The sequence below is a fragment of the Mytilus galloprovincialis genome, chromosome 10 (genome assembly GCF_965363235.1).
Source record: "Mytilus galloprovincialis chromosome 10, xbMytGall1.hap1.1, whole genome shotgun sequence".
NCBI classification, from domain to species: Eukaryota; Metazoa; Mollusca; class Bivalvia; order Mytilida; family Mytilidae; genus Mytilus; species Mytilus galloprovincialis.
The window spans coordinates 51802578-51824510 of record NC_134847.1 but is presented as its reverse complement, the minus strand read 5'-3'; the positions used below and the strand labels follow the sequence as shown (position 1 = coordinate 51824510).

Here is a 21933-nt window from a genome sequence, read left to right as displayed (position 1 = left end):
ACAAAAATTGATAAACAGAAATGCGGGTTATACGTCAGAAGAAAACAACACAATTGCATCGAAAGACATATATGGTCAAGAGGTCAACATACAGTTTTTAATGATGTGGACACATCCTTATGTTAAGCTTTCTATCCGTCAGAATCTTATTTGAAAAAAGATTTAACAGTGGTTATCAAAGATCTGTTATCACTCGAAATTTCAAAAAAGAATTATCATGTATAGTAACTAGGGATGTCAACTTGGTAAAGATTTATAAATCGAGTACTCATTGGATTAGTATAGCTTGCTAGAAAAAAAACCATCTATGTCTAGTGAATTAGCTCTAATGGGCGAAATCCCTTTCTCATCTTAGCAAAAATAAACTTTCACGAACGGTTTGTATTTGCTTATGCTAATATCTCCATTTTTCAAAAATAAATTATGTAGTCCGATTAGCTTTTGTTAAAGTGACGTGATAAAAAAAATGAAAGTTGTTGAAGGCAGGCTCTTATAGAAAAAAAACCTCAATCTGTGTACAGACTATTGAAAAAGCGATAAAGTTTCGGTATGTTTCATCAAAAAGTACTTCGTGAATTTAATACTCTGGCGATACTATATTTGCTCACGTTAAACAGTTACATGGAGTCATCAAAATGCTCCTCATCTTTTGTTTTGTTTTTGTTTTGAATTCCAAAGTTGAAAATGAAACAGTTTTGAAAGAAAAAATGTAGAAAAACAATCGATGCAGTGAAAGAATCTGTTTGAATTTTCGTTAATACAATAATGAAAAAATTATTATTGTAACATTTTTGTTATATTCTTTATACTTTAAACCCTTTCTTGTCTTGTGATATAGTGTAAATATTCACAATTTAAAAGGTAACTGAACTTGCGAAGGTTGCACTGTCTTATCTTTGATAGGAAACGTACATTAATTTTATATGCGTATTAAGCAGCCAATTTCAAATTTCATTTTGTGTATAGAGGATGATTCTATATTTTATAACGACAGGTAGGCATGTTCAAAAAATTATTTGTAAAGCAATCATGTGAGGATTCTATATGCGGACATTTTTTATTTTTTGGGGGGTTGGCAGGTCTAATGGAAATGTATTTGTTGACCGTTTACACGATGATGACTGCTGTTCCCATATTTTGACTATTTTATTTATAATGTCTGTTTAGTTCACACATCATTGTAAATATAGCGGAATTTGATGATACGGTCAACAAAGTGAGAGGTTTAGCGCTATAAAACCAGGTTTACTCCACCATTTTCTACATTTGAAAATGCCTGTACCAAGTCAGGAATATGACAATTCTTGTCCATTCGTTTTTGGTGTGTTTTGTCGTTTGATTTTGCCATGTGATTATGGACTTTCCGATTTGATTTCCCTCTGAGTTCAGTATTTTTGTGATTTTACTTTTTAAAACAGAAAATAAACAGTCTATTGAAAAGTCATTTTTGTTTAGTGCTTTTTTTTCCAAATAATTATTATAATTTACATAGTGTGTCAGTGACCCAATAAGATATATATGGGGTCAGTAAATTACATATTGGATGAGATTGAAGCTCGAATCCCCCTATGGAATTAACAGCCCTAATATATGTCGAAATAGGTCACTAACACACTATGAAACGAATATATCCTACCGAATGTATTAACATGTTGTGTTTAGACTGGTGGCCTATCAAAGTAATCAACTCTTAAATACCGTTAGTATAAAGAACCCACTTCGACTTTATCTAAACGAAAACAAACGCCAACAATAACAATATGCTAGCTTTAACTGTGAGTTTATTTCAATCGTTCATCGTCAATTTCGTCGTCTGTTGAAACCGTTAAGATTTTTCCTCAACACAGTAGTATTTTTTGTAAAGGGATGTAACATCACTACTTACCGTGTATTGAAATAAGGCCTGCCTACTAACCCAATATGGAATCCTACTAACCTAATATGGAATATACAAAGTCTCTATGCGGTTGCTTTAAACTAATTATATTCCTAGATATGTATATGAGGTGAGATAAATATATATGTGTAAAAAGATGTATTTCTTTAGTATTTTCAGTTTTTTGTATTGTTAAATGTGCTGAAAGGAACAACTTGGAAACAAATGTCTGTTTAAGCCTTTTAGAAAAATACAATGGCTTCTGTGACGACCTGGTATTATCAAAAATGTGTACACATAGCTGTTCAATATATCGTGAGTATTTTCGTGATTTAAAAATCATGACAACAAAACAACAGAGTGAGTTTTAAAACATCGGAAATTCAAATATTCAAAGATACAAGTGTTGTAATTTTGTACATCAGACGCGCGTCTACAAGCGACTCAAGAAATGTTAAACGTGTTTTTAAAATAGCTATACAACATTACAAGTTGATCAACGAGCAGATCGTTAGATATGAATGTTATGAAGGGTGGTGTATGTAATGATAAATATATCCCATTGTAAACATGTCTATATTATACAAATAAATATGCGCAACATGTTGATCGTTCCTAAATTGGATAGTATCAATATGAATTGTGCCATTATGATTTATTTTTAAAACTTATGAACAAACATACACGTATCAGTCTAAATGTTGTGTAATGTGTCATAAAAGAGAAACTTTAAAAAACAAAGTTTTCATGTTATTCGTATTTTATATAAAATCCCAAATAGTAGAAAAAAAACAGTAATGATATTCGATTACTTTAAAAACAGTTTAACTTGCCATTTCACACTACTCACCGGTAAAATAGATTGACAAAGAGGAATTGTTCCTATTTTTGAAACATGTCATATGCAACGGCATACTTTTGCTTTGCGCGATAATTGGATATGTTACAAAACCGATAATCCATGATAATATATTAAGCTAGATCTTCTATTAAATAAAAAAAAATTAAAACAACACTTTATGAATGTTTTGCGTCCAAAGTGTTTTATTCTGGATATACCTTCATCACGAACACCCAAAGCTGAATATTTGAAATCCAACGATGTATAAGAAACGAAACAGTTGAAGAGTTTATAACCAAAGAGCCATCAAATAATAGGCAAATCCATTTAAGGTCATATGTGTCTAAAGGTGTCATTAATAAAGTCAACAGTATTATACCGGTGTTCAAAAGTCATAAACCGATTGAGAGATACAAATCCGGGTTACAAACTATAAAGCCGAGGGAAACACTCAACTATAAGAGGACAGCATAAGAAAAACAGGAACATTGAAGTGCAACACATCAAACATAATCATAGAATATAATTGCAATGGACGCTAAGCAACCAACAATCAATCAATCATAAACCACTACTGATTTTCTGATTTATCCTTGCATAATATTTGAAATTAATTAACAACATCGTACATTAATATAGGTAATACTACTTCTATTTCATTGATGAACGATTGCCGCAATGTTGACGATAACATATGCATAGATATGGAATCCTCAAATCCAGGATTTTGCCAAAATAATTCTAACATAGCAACAAAGTTGTGTCCATTGATGTGTAAAAAGTGCTGTAAGTAAAGGGACCATACTTGAATTTCAAATTCACTGAACTAATGCAAACACATATATACTTCAATTATAACTCCCATTTCTGAACAAGTTAAACCCAAGTTTATTATTGATGCGCAAATATCAGAAACACAGTTTTGGCAGTATTTGGCCACAGCTTTATTACAAACTACAAAATTATAAACACATAAAACTAGATAAACAGTTAAGATATATATATAGCAAACAGATAGATAATTAAATGAACGTAGTCACCTTTCATATTGGCTGACTACAAAAGATAACTAGATAACTAACTAGATAGATATCTAAATATTTACAATAAATGAAGCATCCAATAAAATAAAATAAAATGAATCCTGTGATACAGAGATTCATTATTTTTTGTGTGGTGGGTCCTGGGATACAGAGACCCCCAATATCAAATGTTTTGGATGCTAATTGAAATATGCGACAAAATGACGCATATCTAAAGTAAACGCAGCGAAATGTCTCTAAAATACTTAGTCTTGAAACAGAACACACACATAAAGTTAAGATGGTAAACTTCAACCAGCAAAATACGGACTTGAGATAAGTACACTGGATACCAAACTGATACGCTCCATATACAGTTGACTGCTTAGTAGACGTCCCGAACCATTTATTGTAACAGGAACATTCTGAAAAAATACATCAACACACAGCAAAAATTGTCCAAATATATTATAAACATATAGCGGTGGGTGGGTTTTTAAAATCCTCAAAATAAATATACGTCTGCTATTGTTGAATGTAGCTATTGAAAAGATTGCATTCGCAGTCATACTGCGCGTGATCAATCGGATAAGTGATGACCCACATTAGACAAAAAGTAGCACGGTCAATGACACACATTGCGTACACTAATAACCGAATTTATGCTGAATCATAAATTCTATTATATTATTATACAACAATATCAAATAGATCACATTTCTTGAAGAATAAAAAAAACTGCATTTATGGGAAACGTACAGTATAAAGTAGTAAAGTAAGAAAAGAAATAATCGATGCTGTAAAACAAATATAGCAAACGTCATTTCAATTGTCCAGTTTAATTGCTGATGATTTTCAGTCTGATACCTTCAATGACTAATTTTTACTAAATATCATTTTAATGGGGTGTCAAAATGTATTAAATTGCTCCTGTAGATATTATTACCAAACGCCAAGGGTATTAGCACTTGCTAGTTTTTTATAAGATAATTATCGATACAGTGATCAACAGTCAAGTGTTCTTTGATAATTTTTCAGTCAGATGCTTCAGCTGCAACGACATCGATAAAATCGAAAATTGCAACAGGACAACCACATGTAACAATGGCAAAGTGAGTTGAAATTGTTGAGTTAAATATGGCAGTTGCTATCACATAGTTCGTTTCTGTGTATGTTAATGTTTGATTTTGTATCAATTCAGTGTTTCTTTTGTTTCGTTTTGTTCCTCTAATAGTTGATGTGTTCCCTCAGTTTTGGTTTGTGACCTGGATATGTTTCAGTTAAAACGATTTATGACTATTGAACAGCGGTATACTACTACTGCCTTTATCTAGACGAGACCAGTTTACTCTTGCCTAAACTAGACACATTTTCTTGTTACATAACCACCGACCTGTATGTCAGGTGTTTAACCTTTTTCTAGAAATAAACCTAATGTAGAACTTTGAACCTCTTTTATCTAAGACAGATTTAACGGAACTGAATTAAAATTCTAGTGCAAAGTCTTTCTTCAATTTTATGAAACGATATGTCCTATAGTTAAGGTCCCATATGGTCAAATAGATCACAAACTACATGTGGATTGCATTGGTTAGTTTTCAATTTTCTTAGCAGCAATAAACTTCTACTGCATATGGGATATACATTTGTTCTTTTATTTGTCTTTATTAATTATTTTATTGTTTTACTGTTCAGTCTATTGTTGGTAATATCCATTTGACGTGGCCCTGTATTTATACAACCCGTCATTGTGTTATTGTGCTATTATAATAGTAATTTTTTGTATTATTGTCTTCGATTTTTGCTAATGTGCTTTGTCTTTATGCCCTTTTGTGCTTCTTTGTTACATGTTTTTTGTTGACTGCTTTATCCTACACGGCTGTGTATTTTTGTAATGAGTCCGTTTTTTATTCTTTATCTCGTCACCACTTCAGTTCAATCATGTAGATGTATTATATAGTCATTTTATAATATTTACTGTTCACAAAAGAATGAATTATTCTAAATTCTAAATAATAATGATGTTCTTGTCCAAGGCGTATTGATTACAACTTTTTGAGACTTTTATTCGTTTGTTTCTCTGTCCTATATTTTCTCCAATTTATTTGTATTGTAGTCCTGTCATGTAATGTTGTCATTTTAATGTTATAATTAACATCGCCATTAAAGCGGGAGGTTTGGCATGCCACAAAACCAGGTTCAAACAACCATTTATATTTTAAAATGACCTGTATCAAGTCAGGGAAATGGTCATTGTTATCTTATAATTCGTTTCTGTGTGTGTTACATTTTAATGTTGTGTTTCTGTTGTGTTGTAGTTCTCTTATATTTGAAGCGTTTCCCTCGAGAATCACGTATTAATTAAATAAACAAACGACAACTATGTCTGTTTGTTATTCTTCACACATAGCTGTCAATATAATTGAATATAATGCGACTGTCATACAAATGAGAGGTTAAGCTACCTAAAAAACAGATTTAATCCACCATTTTTTCCATAAGACAATGCCGGTTGTGATCCATTCGTTTGGTGTGTTTGAGCGTTGGATTGTGCCATTTGAATAGAGACATTCCGTTTTGAATTTTCCTCGGAGTTCTGTTATTTTGTGATTTTATTTTTATTGCGCTTTGGTAAATTTTGTATTTTTGTCCTTCGTGTTTGCTCATGTTGCTAATATGCTTTTTCTTTTTAGTTTAATTATTTGGTTGTTTAAATGGGGATTAATATTATAACACTATGCTGATCCGCCATATTCCACATAAGAAAACGCCTCTACTAAATCAGGAATATGACTGTTATAATCATTTCGTTTGATGTGTTTGAGCTATTGTTATTTTAAATTATCATTTATTTGAGCGGCAATTATGAATGTTAAGCAAGAAAAGAGCCTCAGTACTGTCGAAATGTTTTTTCTAATCATAATTTCGTTCCTGACTTAAAATATTGAAATACTAATTTAAGTTCCAAAATATTTTCAGCAATGCTTTGTACTTGAAACATTGAGTCTGGATCTCAGACAGGTGATTAGATTAGGATGTATGGATACCGCTGTAAGTATACGTTATTAGAAACGAGTTGTTGCAGCATCATATTTTACATTAAGTTTTTTTTTTCTACACAAAAAACATAGGACAGTCTGATTACATTATCAGAAACGGAAAGCATCTAAAATATCTTCGGAACAAAACGATTGATTATGTTAATTTTCCTTTTAAACAAATTGCAATAGTATTACGTTGAAAGATCGAAAAATCTTTCACCTTCCCAAATTATTTGATCTAGAATTCAACACGTAACAGAAGATGCAAGTAAGCTTCAAAACTCTTTTATCAATTGTTTCTATTTAAGCAGTAATATTGCATATGAGAACTCATAATCCATCTCGCGATAAAACATTTCGACTTTGTGACTGCGCTTATTCAATTGTAGGAAAACAAATTTAGAGCTTCAAATCATTCTACACTCCTGCATCCTTTCAATGATGTAGACCTTTTGAAATGTACTATTATCGATGTTTTACAATGCATATATGTTAATTCACCGACAATCTTATTTAGCTAGGGTTTCCTCTACAAACAACAGTGCAATGGTCTGTTTTGAACTTGCAATTGGTTTACCAAATTATTAGCTTGATATTTCTTTAATGATTTTTGTACAATCGATTGGTCGAAGTTTTATAGTGATTAAGGTTATCATGTTTTCTAAACAATCTAATTGAATTAAATTATAATATCGAATTTACTGCTGTGTCCTTATTTTTTTACATTTCTACCTAGTATGTCTGCTTTTTGTTAAGATAATAATCGATGTCAATATAATGTAATTTTATGTGGCTGCCATACAAGAGAGAGGTTAAACAATCTTTATGATTTTAATTGACCATTTTCTATTAAGGAAATGCCTATACTAAGTTTTGATTAGTTTAAGTTTTAGATTTTGCCAAATGACAATGAATTTTCCGTTTTCATCACTGCTGGTGGGTGTTTCGTTACCGAGAGTAAGACCTAAGAAAAAATACATAAAATAGAGTTATCCAGAAGGAACAGATATATTGTGAATCAATTAATTATGAAAATCACAAAATGCAACCCTGAAAAGTATAGCAACACGACTCCTTTGAAATCGATGATGTATTGTTTTGTTGACCAAGTAGCTTTGACTGGAAATAGATAAAAGACATATTCAGTAAAGAGAATAGATAGAAATACACGTTAAAGCTAATTGATATAGTAGTTGGATATCATACATTATCAACCTGAATATATTTTTTTTAATTAAAAGATAAATGAATTCCAATAATCATATCTGCAACCGTTTCCATGGTTACTAAAATGAAATGTTATCAATGATGACCAATATTTATTGACTATGCATATTTTTTTTCCTAAGTTGTCTAAATTGATGTTTTGTAGATCTTTTAAACCTCGGTCACACCTTGACGGATAGCTTGAACGGATGCCTAACGGATAATCTGTTATCAATCTGTTCATGTCTGTTAGACGTCCGATAGACGTCCGTCCATATTCGTTGCATTTTCGTTTAGGGTACGCTTTATCCGTCGACGTCCGTTCTGTCCGGTGGAAAATTTTGAGCATGTTCAAAACTTTGAACGGACGTCCAACGGATGAATTGTCCGTTGAACGTCCGGTAGACGTTTTGTGCGATACTCGTCCGTTTCGTTTCCGTTTTGTATCCGTTACGTGTCCGTGGTGCAGGAAAATTAGTACCGTTAATGGTATAATACATCCGTTGGAGGTCTGGCAGATAAATTCATAAACGGACTACTACCGGACGTTTAACGGATAAAACGGATGTTGAACGAATGTAAAACGGACTTCTACCTGACGTATAACGGATAAAACGGATGATGAACGGATCTGAAACTGATAAATGCCAATTGAAAATTTCGCGTCAGAAATGCCAATTTTTGGTATGTCAGATTTCTTAAGGTTCATGAATTCCTGTTATTCATAATCGATCTTAGAGTAAGGGCACCTATCCACAATCAAGCAGCACTTATTCAGGCCATACACTACCCTTTGGTGGCATTTTGAAGAACAAACCAATATATATACCAGTCACACAGAAACGTTTTGAATATTTATGCGATTTACATGTATTATTATTGTCGCCTTTAATTTTTCTGTATATCTTTTTCATCTGTTTTATCCGGTACGCTTCCGTTATGTGTCCGTTTTATGCGGTACTCATACGTTTCCGTTTCTCGTACGTTGCATATCCGTTGTGTGTTCATTATGTATTCGTTACGCGTCCGTTTTATTTGATCCGTACATCAACGGACTCCCACCAAATACAAATTTTGTCAACGGACAACTTTTATTTTCATCCGTTAGTCGTCCGTTCGTGCTATCCGGTGAGGTGTGACCGAGGCTTTATTCTTAAAGATGTTTAAAAGTTTCTTTGTGTCTTCTTCTGTATTCGTCTTATATTTGATTTCAGTTATGCAGTAAGCTTAAAGTATCGACAAATAACATTTTGGGCAAGAGACAACAGTTGCAACTTAATGGTGCTTGCTGTGACACTGACCTTTGTAATAGTAATGTACCCATAACAACGACCCCTTCTTATAGGATAACGTCTAGTACTCAAACTTCGTCTACTGGTAAATAAAAAAATTGATGTAAACCATTCAAACAAGAAAAAGAGTTATTTGTTTTAACCATTAAAAGTAAAGGATTGTTCGTATTCAATATTAATGCACTGTGACATTGTGATATAAAAAAAGAAGCGAAAGATACCAAAGAGACTTTTCGACTCATATAAAAAAAAAGTTAACGCCATGGCTCAAAAAAGAAAAGACAAATAGACAAATAACAGTACTCAAAAGATAAAACACAACATAGAAAACTAAAGAGTTAACCACACAAACCCTACCACTGAGGATGTTCTCAGGTGCACAGGAAGGGTATGCAGGTCCTTCTTCAAATGTCGCTCATGCTGGTAAAAATCCGGTAATAATTATCATTCTGGAGGTCACATTCGGGAAAAGGTAGACGATTAAGACTCCCCCCTATTATACGTAACTGTTATCATCTGTGAAATGGATAACCATAACGTTAAAGATCAACAAACTCATGATGGTAATCTTATATTACGAATACCTTGGTTTTGTGGTTTCGGGGCGAGAGACAAAATAACGGTAACACGTTATTGCTTTTTAAGAAATTATATGCGTACATTCTCCGTCACGTGTATGTTAGTTAAAGTCATCTCAAACGAGTGACTGGTGAAAAATAATGCATGTATATATCATAAACTTAGCCTTTTGTGTACGATTTTATTATTTTTACGAATCCATATCGTATAATCGTCAATTTTGGTCTGTAATGATGTGAAAATATGGCAGCTAATTAATTGTCGTGTTTTGAAACCGTTGTTTACTGATTGTCACCTTATAGTAAACAATCAATAAAGAAGCATGGATATTGAGCACATGTATAACATGTACAATAAGGTAATAGTTTATTTAAATGACAGAGGCATGCGTATAGGACGTATAGCGATCACCGGAATTTTACGAGAAAGGTCACGCTGAGTTCACTGCATACGGAAAACATATCGGCGAATTATTTACTGGAAAAACAAACTTCCACTAAATTTGGAAAAATTATAGAAAAAAAAAGATATACATAAGTTTTATAATACAAACTAGCCATTTAGATATAAAAAAAAAACAACATCTGCATCATTTTTATTTATTTTTCAAGTTTCAAATTGTTTTTGTTTTGCAGCATGCCATCAAGCCTTGAAGTCTTGTCCACCAGGCTTCCAAGCTTACAACAGCTCTTGTTTCTATGCTGGATTAGACAGAATGACTTGGTATCAAGCTAAGGTTAATTGTATTTAGTGTTCTTACAATCTATGTTATATATAGCAGGACGTCCAAATAGTTCAAAACGCTGAAGTTTTAGGTACTGATACTGGTCGGGAACTGGTTTTGGATTTATTGTGGGGAAATATTTAAATAATGTTTTAGCTTTTATTTCAGAGTTATACGATGAAGCAAGCATTGAAGTACTCGTGCTGATTTAGGCATAGTATTATTTTTTAATTTTTTAATTTTATTTTTTTTTTTGTTGTTTGGAGGGGGGGGGGGGTATTAAATAGTCCCAGGCGTGACTCCTATATGGATTCTATCTAAGATTTTGGTTGAAAAATATATTTCTTATCAATTTCAAATAGCAGTATGTAAAAACGTTTATATGTGTATTTTCGAGCAATACCATGATAAAATGTAATCAAAGTACTGAAGTACTGAACATCGGATGACTGCAAGTTATGGTGGACGGTCCGACAAGCACTTGTTTCAGAAAACAAATCACATTTACATACCGCAAAGTGAGCTTAATGTACAGATATTATTTTTTTCTGGGATAAGTTCGTGCTCGGATGAAAATTAAATGACAGGGAATTCAACCACATCGTAATGACGAGTATATTGTAGTGATACAAATCAGTATGCGCTGGTTTATTGTTACATATTATATTAATACTTGTATATTACAGTTACATGTATATATAATGTTCATGCATTTGTATATCATTCTATTCTACTATATTAATAATAGTGCAGTGTAAGTGCATAGTGGACACTCCTTTGTAATAAGTCGATGTTTTTAACAGAATGGATTTGAGTAGGCATTCGTATTTTCGAGCATAAATGTTAAATCATCCATGCAGAGTTATCGTTCTGTGAGATTGCAAACGTTCTTAAGATATTCTTCCGTAAGCGTGTGCATGATATTTGTGTTTTTTTTTACTTATATGTACTGTATATACATACAACAAAACATTTTAATATTTATTTATTAATGTATCTTCTAAATACGTATTTGATGAGTATTCCTTGAAGAAATGAATTTATAACAAGCGATAAGGAATGTTACTTTGCATTTGATGATGTCTACATATTCATCATGTTTATAGATAGGTTAAAAACCCATAACGAAAGTTACGTAATGGAAATCTAGGGTATAGCAACACACCTGAGTGCCCACACGGTCATCCGCTGCAAAAATGTGAAAATCGTATGTATACCAATTCTGCTGTAATATCCAATTCATAAATATAAAAATTATTGAAATTGGGGTACTTTAAATTGATGTATATTAGTTGCAACAACAAGTTCTGCCTTTTCTTGTATGCGTTTCGCGTATCTTTCAAATCAACAGGTTATCGAGACAAGATTGACATAATTTCCGTCGGGTGATGTGTTCAATGTGCAACAGCTTCAAACTTTTAATGTCTATGAAAACTTAACACAAGATAAAGATTAAAAATGAACATTTTACAAAAAACTGAATTCTTGATTATAGAAGACAGCGGTTTGCATTCTCCAATTAATACGATTGCAACCTTTGAAACATATTAAAGCAAATACATATTTGACTTGTAGACATTCTGCATAAATAAATGTGCAAAACTAGCAGATTTTGAATCCGTAAACGAGTTAATACATGTTTCCAATATACCTCTTCAAACGACTGGTATTCATCACGGAATTCCTAGTAAGTACAGATTAAAGGAGTATATTATATATTATTTTACCTACTATAGATTTATAGAGATATGATTGGTTAAATGACTTCACGTGGTTACTATGTATATTTGATATAGGGTGTCCTAAAACATATAGGGTTAGTTACCATACATGGTTAGTTACCTATAAAAAAAAAGTTGCTGATCGTATGTATACCTTATTATTTCATATCGGTTAAGAATTAGCTTCTCTTGTTGGATAAAAAGGGACCACATGACATTTTTTATTCTTCAGTTATAAATTCAATCGGTCTTTAACAGAACAAAACGGACTAGAAAACCGGTCGTTAACGGACTTTTACATGTTAATGACCGGTGGGGCGTTGTTTCTTTGTTCGTGACCGATGGGGCGTGGTTTCTATGTTTAGAGAGATGTCCCTTTGATAAAACATTTTCCTGTTTTCAATTTCATATTTAAGTTCTTGAATTGTGTACCATATGATTTCGTAATTTATAAAATTATAGAAAACTTTATTTAGTATTCATATACTGAAAAATTGCACTTAAATGAATGGCAGTGACTTATAGTTACATGTATAACTACGACTAGTCTTCACTCTTTGCTATATATATCGTACAATAACTCGAGTTTGCTTTCAACATTTTGAATTTATGAGAATTTGTAAAAACATTCTTCCTCAATGAAATAAACATAATAGTTATTGAAGAACTGGTCATTATCGTGATACATGGACTGCCCGTAGGACAGTGGTATTGACTGCGACAGCAATAATGACCTCGCCTACGGCTCAGTCATTATCACTGTCTTAGTCAATGCCACTGTCCTGTGGGCAGTCCTTATATCACGATGATGACCAGTTTTCAATAACTATTATGTAATTATAGTTCACTGACCGCCAAGCTTATCATATATTGTGTATGCGTTATGAGTGTAACTCATTGTTGAAGGCCGTCCGATGACCTATAGTTGCAAACTAATTACTTCTACGTGATATGATCTTTTGTGGATAATTGCCTCATTTGCAATCATATAATATCTTACTATTCCTATATCAAATCCTACCGACTATGTGATATTTGCAAACATTGGACATTTCACGGATGTTGTCTTATATTGAGCGATGCCAAGAACCAACATCTATAAACGCCTTGTATTAAATACAGTTGGTTAGCATGTGTCGTCACAAAACTAATACTAAAGATTTGGGCAAAAGGCTTCGTGAAAAAAAACATCCAACAAAATAGCTATAAAACCAGGTTATATCCACAATTTTCTACATAGAAATGGCTAATATGATGTTGTTATCCATTCGTGTGATGTGTTTGGGCTTTAGATTTTGCCATTTGACTACGGACTTTCTGTTTTAAATATTTCTCGGAGATCGGTATTTTTGTCATTTTACAGTGTTTTTATTCATATACACCGCAATATACAAGTATGACAGAACCAGTAACAGTATATACTATATTTATTATTATTTAGAAAGGGATGAACCAATGTTTAATTCATCTTGTCACACAATGCATGAGTCTAAAGAAATCTATATTTGTGTTTTAAATTATACTCTCACTAATTAATTCGGTTTTATTATAGTATATATGTTGTGGACCGATGGATGGGCTGAGGGTCATAGTACAAACTGGACATGGTCGTCAACTGGATCCCCTATAAATGCAGATCTGACCCATCAATTCATGCCTCAGGACACGTTTTTGGATCCAAACTCTTGTTTGTGGATATATAAACATGTTGGGCCATTTCATACCAGAGAAACATATTGTAAAGACACAAATAATCCTTTGTGTGAAGTGAAAATAAATCCTGAATAGAATATACTTATCAAATGAAATACAACGTTCTATGTGAAACAAGTTGTTATGTTTTTTTCTTCTTCTGAAATTGATATTATTATATTATATCAATATATGGGCATGAATATAGGCTTATACTTATTGACTGTATAACTTTAAGTTTTGTTCGCTTTGTAGACTTCGTATATCGTCAATTTATCGAAATGTCAAACGGAAACTAATGTGTAACACTTTTTGCGGACCTTTTTCTGTTTTGTTACGAGTTACAATTTATGACAAAAATCAGAAAAGACAAAACGAAACAACATCTGATACAAACATTTAATAACACTAGTATTTTAAATATTTTGATATTTTGGCTCTCAATAAGGACGACGTCAATGTGTACACTTAAGGGTCGTATCCTGCTGAACTGAGTTTAAATAAAGCTAGAACCAGCAATGAACACTGCCCTTTCTTGGATCTTGATATATAGTCAAATGCGCGTTGTTTGAATATACTTTTTCACTTTTTTGGTCTTTTGGAAAATGTTATTTGTGCTGTATTTAGACCCTTTTACAACGAAATTTGTTTTACATGCACACGTATAAAAATAGCGGTTTTTATCCAACGCAATCATAGGTTCGAACGTAGTTTTCAATTTAGACTCGTATATATTATATATATACACATCAAATACCGGCTAGGGAAGAACAAAAAATTTGCTTCCGCCAAAAAATGACGGGAAAAGGTAACACTCGGCCAATAAAAGCTTGATTTTTGTCGAGCCTAGGTGGTCGAGTGGTCTAACGCCCCGGGCATGGTGCAAGGCGGTTTGGTGTTACGCTACCTCAGTAACATGAGTTCGAATCCCTGCATAGATGAGGGTAAAACCACAATATTCCCCTAAAAATTAACAGATCTTACATTGTTGGGCTGTTATTTAGACGAATTATATATACAGAATGTCTTGGGTTTTTTTTTTGCCTCAGCTGGTATTACCATTACTGCGGAGGTGTCACTGGTTCAGACTTACTTAAAATATAATTATTTCTGTGACTGCAACCAACATTACACTATATTTGTTTTGTAGCAGAATGTGGTAGTCTTGAACAACTTTAGGGTCTTTGAATAGATCAACATTAAATTTCTTTCTTCTAGATTTTGCTTTTTTTGTTGAAAGTAGTTTTAGTTGTATCTTTGCAATGATTAGGTGGTGATCTGATGCTATATCTGCTCCTCTCTTGTTTCGCACATCTTGCAGAGATGACCTCCATCTTTGGGATATATCAATATGGTCTATCTGATTTTCTGCCACTCCATTTGGCGAAACCCAAGTAACTTTGTGGCAGTTTTTATGGGGGAAGAGTGTTCCACCTATTACTAGACTGTTTACAGCACAGAAATCAGCAAAGATTTCACCGTTCTCGTTTATTTCACCGATTCCATTTGGTACCATTTCTCTTTTCTCTCTGTCCTGTCCTTACCCACTTTTTCATTGAGGTCTCCTATTATAATGAGGATGTCTCGTTTTGGCACAGAATTTACAGTGGTTTGCAGAGAGTTGTAAAAGTCATCTTTCTCTTCTTCATTTGCATTATTTGTTGGTGAGTAAACCTGGATTATGGTTGGTTTTTTTTTTAAATTTTGTGTCAAACCTGGCAGTGATTATTCTAGATGACACAGGATTCCATTCTAAGAGAAACTGCTTTGCCTTTTTGGTAAGCATGAATCCAACACCTTTATCATGAGTGTCAGTGGCGTTTTTGTTACCAGAGTAGATGATGGTATGACCAGTGTTTAACGTTGTCATGCCAGATGTATTCCATCTTACTTCACTGAGTCCTAACATTTCAATACCTTATCTGTCCATTTCTTTGGCTGTCTGCAAGCTCTTTCCACTTTGATACAGTGTTCGTACACTCCAAGTCCCAATTTTAGTTGAATACAGGTGATTTAGGTGAGAACAACTTCATCGGCCTTAGCGTCATATGTCGTCGTGGTTTTCATTTTGTGTTTACCTCTATCTCAAGCCGTTGACGAGTAAGAGGGTTTTCTTCAGTAGTCGTTTCTGTAACGTAATATTTTTTACAAGTTAGGGGTGTTGGCCCTAAGCTAAACCTTCTACGTGAAGGGTCGGTTTGTTCTGTAGGGGATGTCCATCCCTTAGACGATTGATGTGGCTAACGAGTTCCATTTACCCGGATTTTCTGTTTGGATTAACTTCCATAGCCTTTGACTATTCTCAAGTCACCCACAAGGCAGTGGGGCATTTAACCCATAGCTGGGGCAAGGTTGATGAGAGCCCAATCTAATTAAAAACCGATCTCTCATCGCTCCTGTTTCTGATATGTCGCGTGAGAGATCTAACGAAACCGGCTTTGAGGTCACATATAAAGATATGCAAATGACTTGACGACCTATTAATAAGCCAATCAAAAAAGTTTATGAATTATTTTGACTGACGATTTCGTCGTAAATAAAATGAGTTACATCCCTTTGCCTTACGTTAAACTTCCAAGATCGTGGAAGACTCAATTTCATTGGTCGAAAAAGACACACCTACGAGGTCACTCACATGTGACCTCAAAGCGGGTTTCGTTAGATCTCCCACGCGACATATCAGAAACAGGAGCGATGAGAGATCGGTTTTTAATTAGATTGATGAGAGCCAGGGCGTGTCCACTCGCCGGTGGGCCTGCACTCTGCATCACTAAGGCCCTTGCTGCTCTGAGATCCCTTGCAAATGAACCTGAGATACTAGACCCCAGTATCCGTGTATTGCTGCGAGGAAGCATTGCAAGAGTCTTGATGGTGTAGAGGATTTAGTGTACTTGAAAATCTACATGATGACGAAACTAGCATCAACACAGCATGGAAAATGACCAGAGATTCTATTGCTCAAGCATGTGAAGAAACTGTCGGCTATCTCCAACAAAACTGCAAGCAATGGATGTCAGAAAATACCTGGAAAATTGTCAACGAAAGAAGACAAGTGAAAGAAAAAGTTATAACTGCTATAACTAGACAGCAGAAAAACAGACACAAGAACAGTATAGCAATAAAGATAAAGAGGTGAAGAAAAGCTGCAAACAAGATAAAAGGAACTTGTAGAACAACTAGCAAAAGAAGCCGAAGTCGCCTGTAGCAAGGGAGACACCAAAACCCTATATAACATTACAAAGCAATTAAGCGGTAAACCACCAACTTCAAATACACCAATCAAAGATAAAATACCCTCACTAAACTGGAAGATCAACTTGAAAGGTGGAAAGAACATTTCGAGCAGGTTCTTAACCGGCCCCCACCTACAGATAACCCTGAATTACAAAATGGTCCAATATCAAACAGCAAAACCAGCAAAATAACAAAACCTGAAGTTAACAAAGCTATATCAAAAGTCGAAAAAATGGAAAAGCAGGCGGCATTGATAACATACCACCAGAAGCTATAAAAGTCTTGGATGATACATCTTTCCTTAGCCTGTTACAACTTCTAAATAAGATCTGGGAAGAAGAAGAAATACCAGATGATTGGAGTAAAGAACTTTTAGTAAAATATCCCCAAGAAAGGTAACAAGTCGCTTTGCAAAAACTGGAGAGGTATCATTGTATTGTCCATACCTAGTAAACTGCTCTGTAGCACCATCCTTAGCAGAATAAAAAATGAAGTTGACAAGATACTTAGAGATGAACAAGCTGGCTTTAGACAAGAAAGATCATGTGTAGACCAAATAGCCACATTGAGAATTATCATCGAACAGACAATAGAATGGCAGACAACACTATACCTAAATTTTGTTGATTTCCAGAGAGCTTTTGATAGCATTGACCATCAGGTCCTCTGTGACATTCTGGCACACTATGGAATTCCACATAAGATCATCAAAATGATAAACTGCTATACGACCAATTTTCCTGTCAATTTATACATGGTGGAACTATGACCGAATCATTCCCTGTTACAACTGGGGTACGTCAAGGTTGTATTCTCTCTCCTCTCATTTTCCATATAGTAGTTAAATGGGTTGGTAAATCAGCCTACAAAGATCCAAAAGGCATTGGATGGACCCTCACAACACGTCTCGAAGATCTTGAATTTGCTGATGACATTTGTGCGCTATCCCATCGCTTTCAAGATGCACAACCTCAGACCAAAAGTCTTGAAACAGTAGCAAAACAAACAGGCCTATACATCAACGCACAGAAAACTAAATCAATGAGGCTAAATACAAACCAGCAAGATTGTCTTAAGATCGACGACTCTACTGTTGAAGATGTACAACAATTCACCTACATGGAAGTATTGTCAGTACATCAGGAGGCACAGACGAAGACGTATCGGCAAGAAAAAAGAAAGCACAACAGGTATTTTCCATGATTAAACCTGTTTGGAGGAGTAATGCCTTGAGAACTAGCACAAAGTTAAAGATATTTATCACCAATGTCAAATTTGTACTCTTATACGGATCAGAAACCTGGACAGAAACAGCTGCATCCATCAAATCTATCCAGACTTTTGTCGATAAATGTTTGAGAAACATCCTCAACATCAGATGGCCAAACAAAATATCCAACAATGAGTTATGGAGAAGAACCAAACAACAGCCAACAACCCAGACACTAAGAGCAAGAAAGTGGAAGTGGATCGGGCATACTCTCAGAAAAAAAGACACACACATTACCAAACAAGCCCTAGAATGGAACCCCCAAGGACATTGGAAAGAAACAAAACTAACAGCCATGGACAGGAAGAAATGGAGAGAAACTGTAGTCGCCCTATGTCCCTCTTGGGACGAAATGGATTAAGTCAAGTAAGTCAACCAAGTTTAATTTGTAAAATCCTCTACGATAGATAATGCAGCTGATCTGTAAAAATGTCATCTTCATGCCTCTTAAATCATGTACCGTGTTACGACGCTAGATAAAAACTGACGAGGAAAGGTAACACTCGACCATCGAAAGCTTTAGTTTTGTAGTCTGGGTTGTCGAATGGTCTAACACGTCTAGCATAGGGAAAGGCGATTTGGTGCCACGATATCTCAGTAGCATGAGTTCGAATCCCGGCCAGGGAAAAACAACAAAAAATTTGCTTCCGCAAATTTACAGAAATAAAATTGTTGAACTGATATTTTGCCGAATTATATATATATATTTAATATTATACAATTATGGCCCGTTGAAAAGGTGAATATCCAAAATTGTCAACACGAGAAGGTTATTTCACTGAGGGCGCAGCCCGAAGTGAAATAACTTTTAAGGGTTGACAATTTTCGATATTCATCGATTTTAAGGGGCCACAATTGTTTTATTATACCGAACTAACAGTAGAAGGGAGGGCATTTCGAACACTTACTATAGTGTCCATATTTTTAACATAACACACAGACTGACGTTTGAAAATACATTTGTGTTCGAATTTCTCGAATTAACAACAAAAGTAGAATCTTTTTGTAAAATGTCGATGGCCCTGAAAAGGACCGTTTATAAGAGATATTATCGGCTGCTGGCACTCTCATCTCTTTTCATGTCCAATGCCTTATTTCCTCGTCTTTCGATGGGCTTCCACAGGTGTATCGTGAACGCTGCCATTTTATTTATTCACGTCTGTGACGTCATTTTCATGTAACTCAAGTACAAATCAACAAACTCAAAAGGTTATTCACCGGTGAATAATAGGGTTATTCACCGCTGGTGTAAATTTTTAGGGTTATTCGTCCTTCCTTGCAATTGAATGAAAATTAACTGAATTATTCCATGTCACGTGATAAGGTTTCACCCAATAAAATTGTTTGAAATATATGTAAGGTATAATAATAAATCTAGAAATGATTCATTCTTTGAGTTGTTGATTCAGTGTCTCAGTTTAAAATCATTGGGGTTTAGAGATTCGATGTATTTACTATTTTGATATTTACAGCTGATTAAATGGTAGTGCTTTTCATGTTTTCTTCTACCAATCTTTTATTTTTTCTAATTGTTTTTTCTGATTGTTTTTACGAAGCTAGGTGTTATACTCGTTGTCATTTAACTGTTCATAAGCTTGAGGGAAATATTTTTTATTTCGATGCTGAATACAACAAACAAATTACAGGAACTGCAATGGGAACAAAAATTGCGCCTACCTATTCCAATTTTTATAGCTATCGCTTTCTAAGAAAAATATTATACGAAAAAAGTGCTAAATATTTGGACAGCGGAATTCAAAACGTATGTTTATGAACAGTGGAAAAGATTTCTAGACGATTGTTTAATATCATGGAATAAAACCACAGACGACTTAGAAAAATTCCACAAAATTCTTAACTCACTACATCCGTCGATAACCTGAAATGATTAGGCAATTTGTCCACGGAAAACGAGTTTCCTGATCATATAATCTACTTTAAAGTAATTAGGCTAAATTAAGACTTTAATAGATTTTTAAAATTCATATATAATCCCCCCTCCCCCCCCCAAAAAAAAATTAAACGCGCACACAACATGGACACTTTGAAAAAATTAAAAATATCGACTTACCACAATAACTGACTCGACATGCATATTGTTGTCAGTTATAAATAGAGATATATAAGTAAATTTTTCCTAGATATTAACCTGTGAGTTTCTTCATTTATTTTTATATGCGTTAATGTCATCGTTAAACTGGACATTTGCATTTTTAACACACATAATACCATTGAAATGCAGAAAGACACATTTATTATGTTTCAGTTACTATTATCGGATAAGGAAATTACGATTATCAAGGAAGAAAAAATCCATAGAGTTACGATTATCATCCCGAATTTTTCAACGGCAATTTTCAAAGCGCTTAGACAATTCCAGTGCACCGTTACGATTCAAATATGATGTATTGGTATTGAAAAACCTTGCAGCTGAGTAACTATTGGCAAAAACATGCTATATTTGAGAAAAATGACTGTAAAGATTTTACCTATATCTGCCGTCGCCATATTGGGATAATCGTAATTCTAGTTACGATTATCTCTTTAATACCAGTGGAATATGGAAAAGAATTGTTCCCAATCTTGAAGATATTATTTCTGAATTATCCACAATTACGTATACTGGTATGCATATTTTACCTTTAAATGATATTTTTCTCATTCGAATTAACATTTATATTTCACAGCTGAACTTGTTAACATATTTAGTTACCTTCAACATATGTTCCATCATTTAAGAACATATATATTTTCTCATACTCATCAGCCTCTGTGTTTCAGTATACATTCAGGTGTTGTATACAGGTGAATATATCCAACTCATTAACAATTTTCATTTTACATAATAATCATATAATTAGCATTTAAAACCTGTTTTGATTTAGAATATACTCAACATTTCAAATCTGTTTTGATTTATATAATAATCAATTAGTAATCAATTAGGCGTAAACTAAACTTCAGCGTAATAGGAACATTTCTTATACTCATCAACATATAAGATAAGTTCCTAATATCAGTGGAACAAATATAATACAGATGGGAAAAGTATTAAATGACACAATTTCCGCAGAACAAATATTATTATAATATTGTTTCCCTCGGGAACAAATGTTATTAGGAACAAATATACGTTGACAAATTTACCTCCGAGCTTTCTTTCTTATGTATAAGCTTCCTATCTTAGGAACATCCCTAAACGGGTAATAGGGAATATTAACATAAATGGGTAATAACGTAGGTTTTTTTTAGCTTTTAAAAGTAAATTATGATATGGATTAAATTAAAAACAAAAATAAGTGGTCCGGTAGACGTGCTCTGTACAGATAGTGATAATGAAGATAAAAAATAAAACACAATTTATAGGAATGGAGATATGTTCAGAGGGGATTAGAAAATATACATGTTTAGAAACTTAAATGTGAATCTCATGAC

At 33.7% G+C, this 21933-nt stretch overlaps 1 protein-coding gene across 1 annotated transcript; it reads left to right on the top strand.

The window, feature by feature from the left end:
- The first annotated feature begins 865 nt into the window (after positions 1-865).
- On the top strand, positions 866-14132 carry LOC143047790 (uncharacterized). The gene is made up of 9 exons (XM_076221051.1): positions 866-994; positions 2048-2191; positions 3357-3503; positions 4778-4851; positions 6719-6790; positions 9201-9363; positions 10493-10593; positions 12157-12268; positions 13855-14132. The coding sequence occupies exons 1-9, from the start codon at positions 970-972 to the stop codon at positions 14088-14090; spliced, it is 1074 nt and encodes a 357-aa protein (XP_076077166.1). The 5' UTR covers positions 866-969; the 3' UTR covers positions 14091-14132.
- Positions 14133-21933: the final 7801 nt, after the last annotated feature.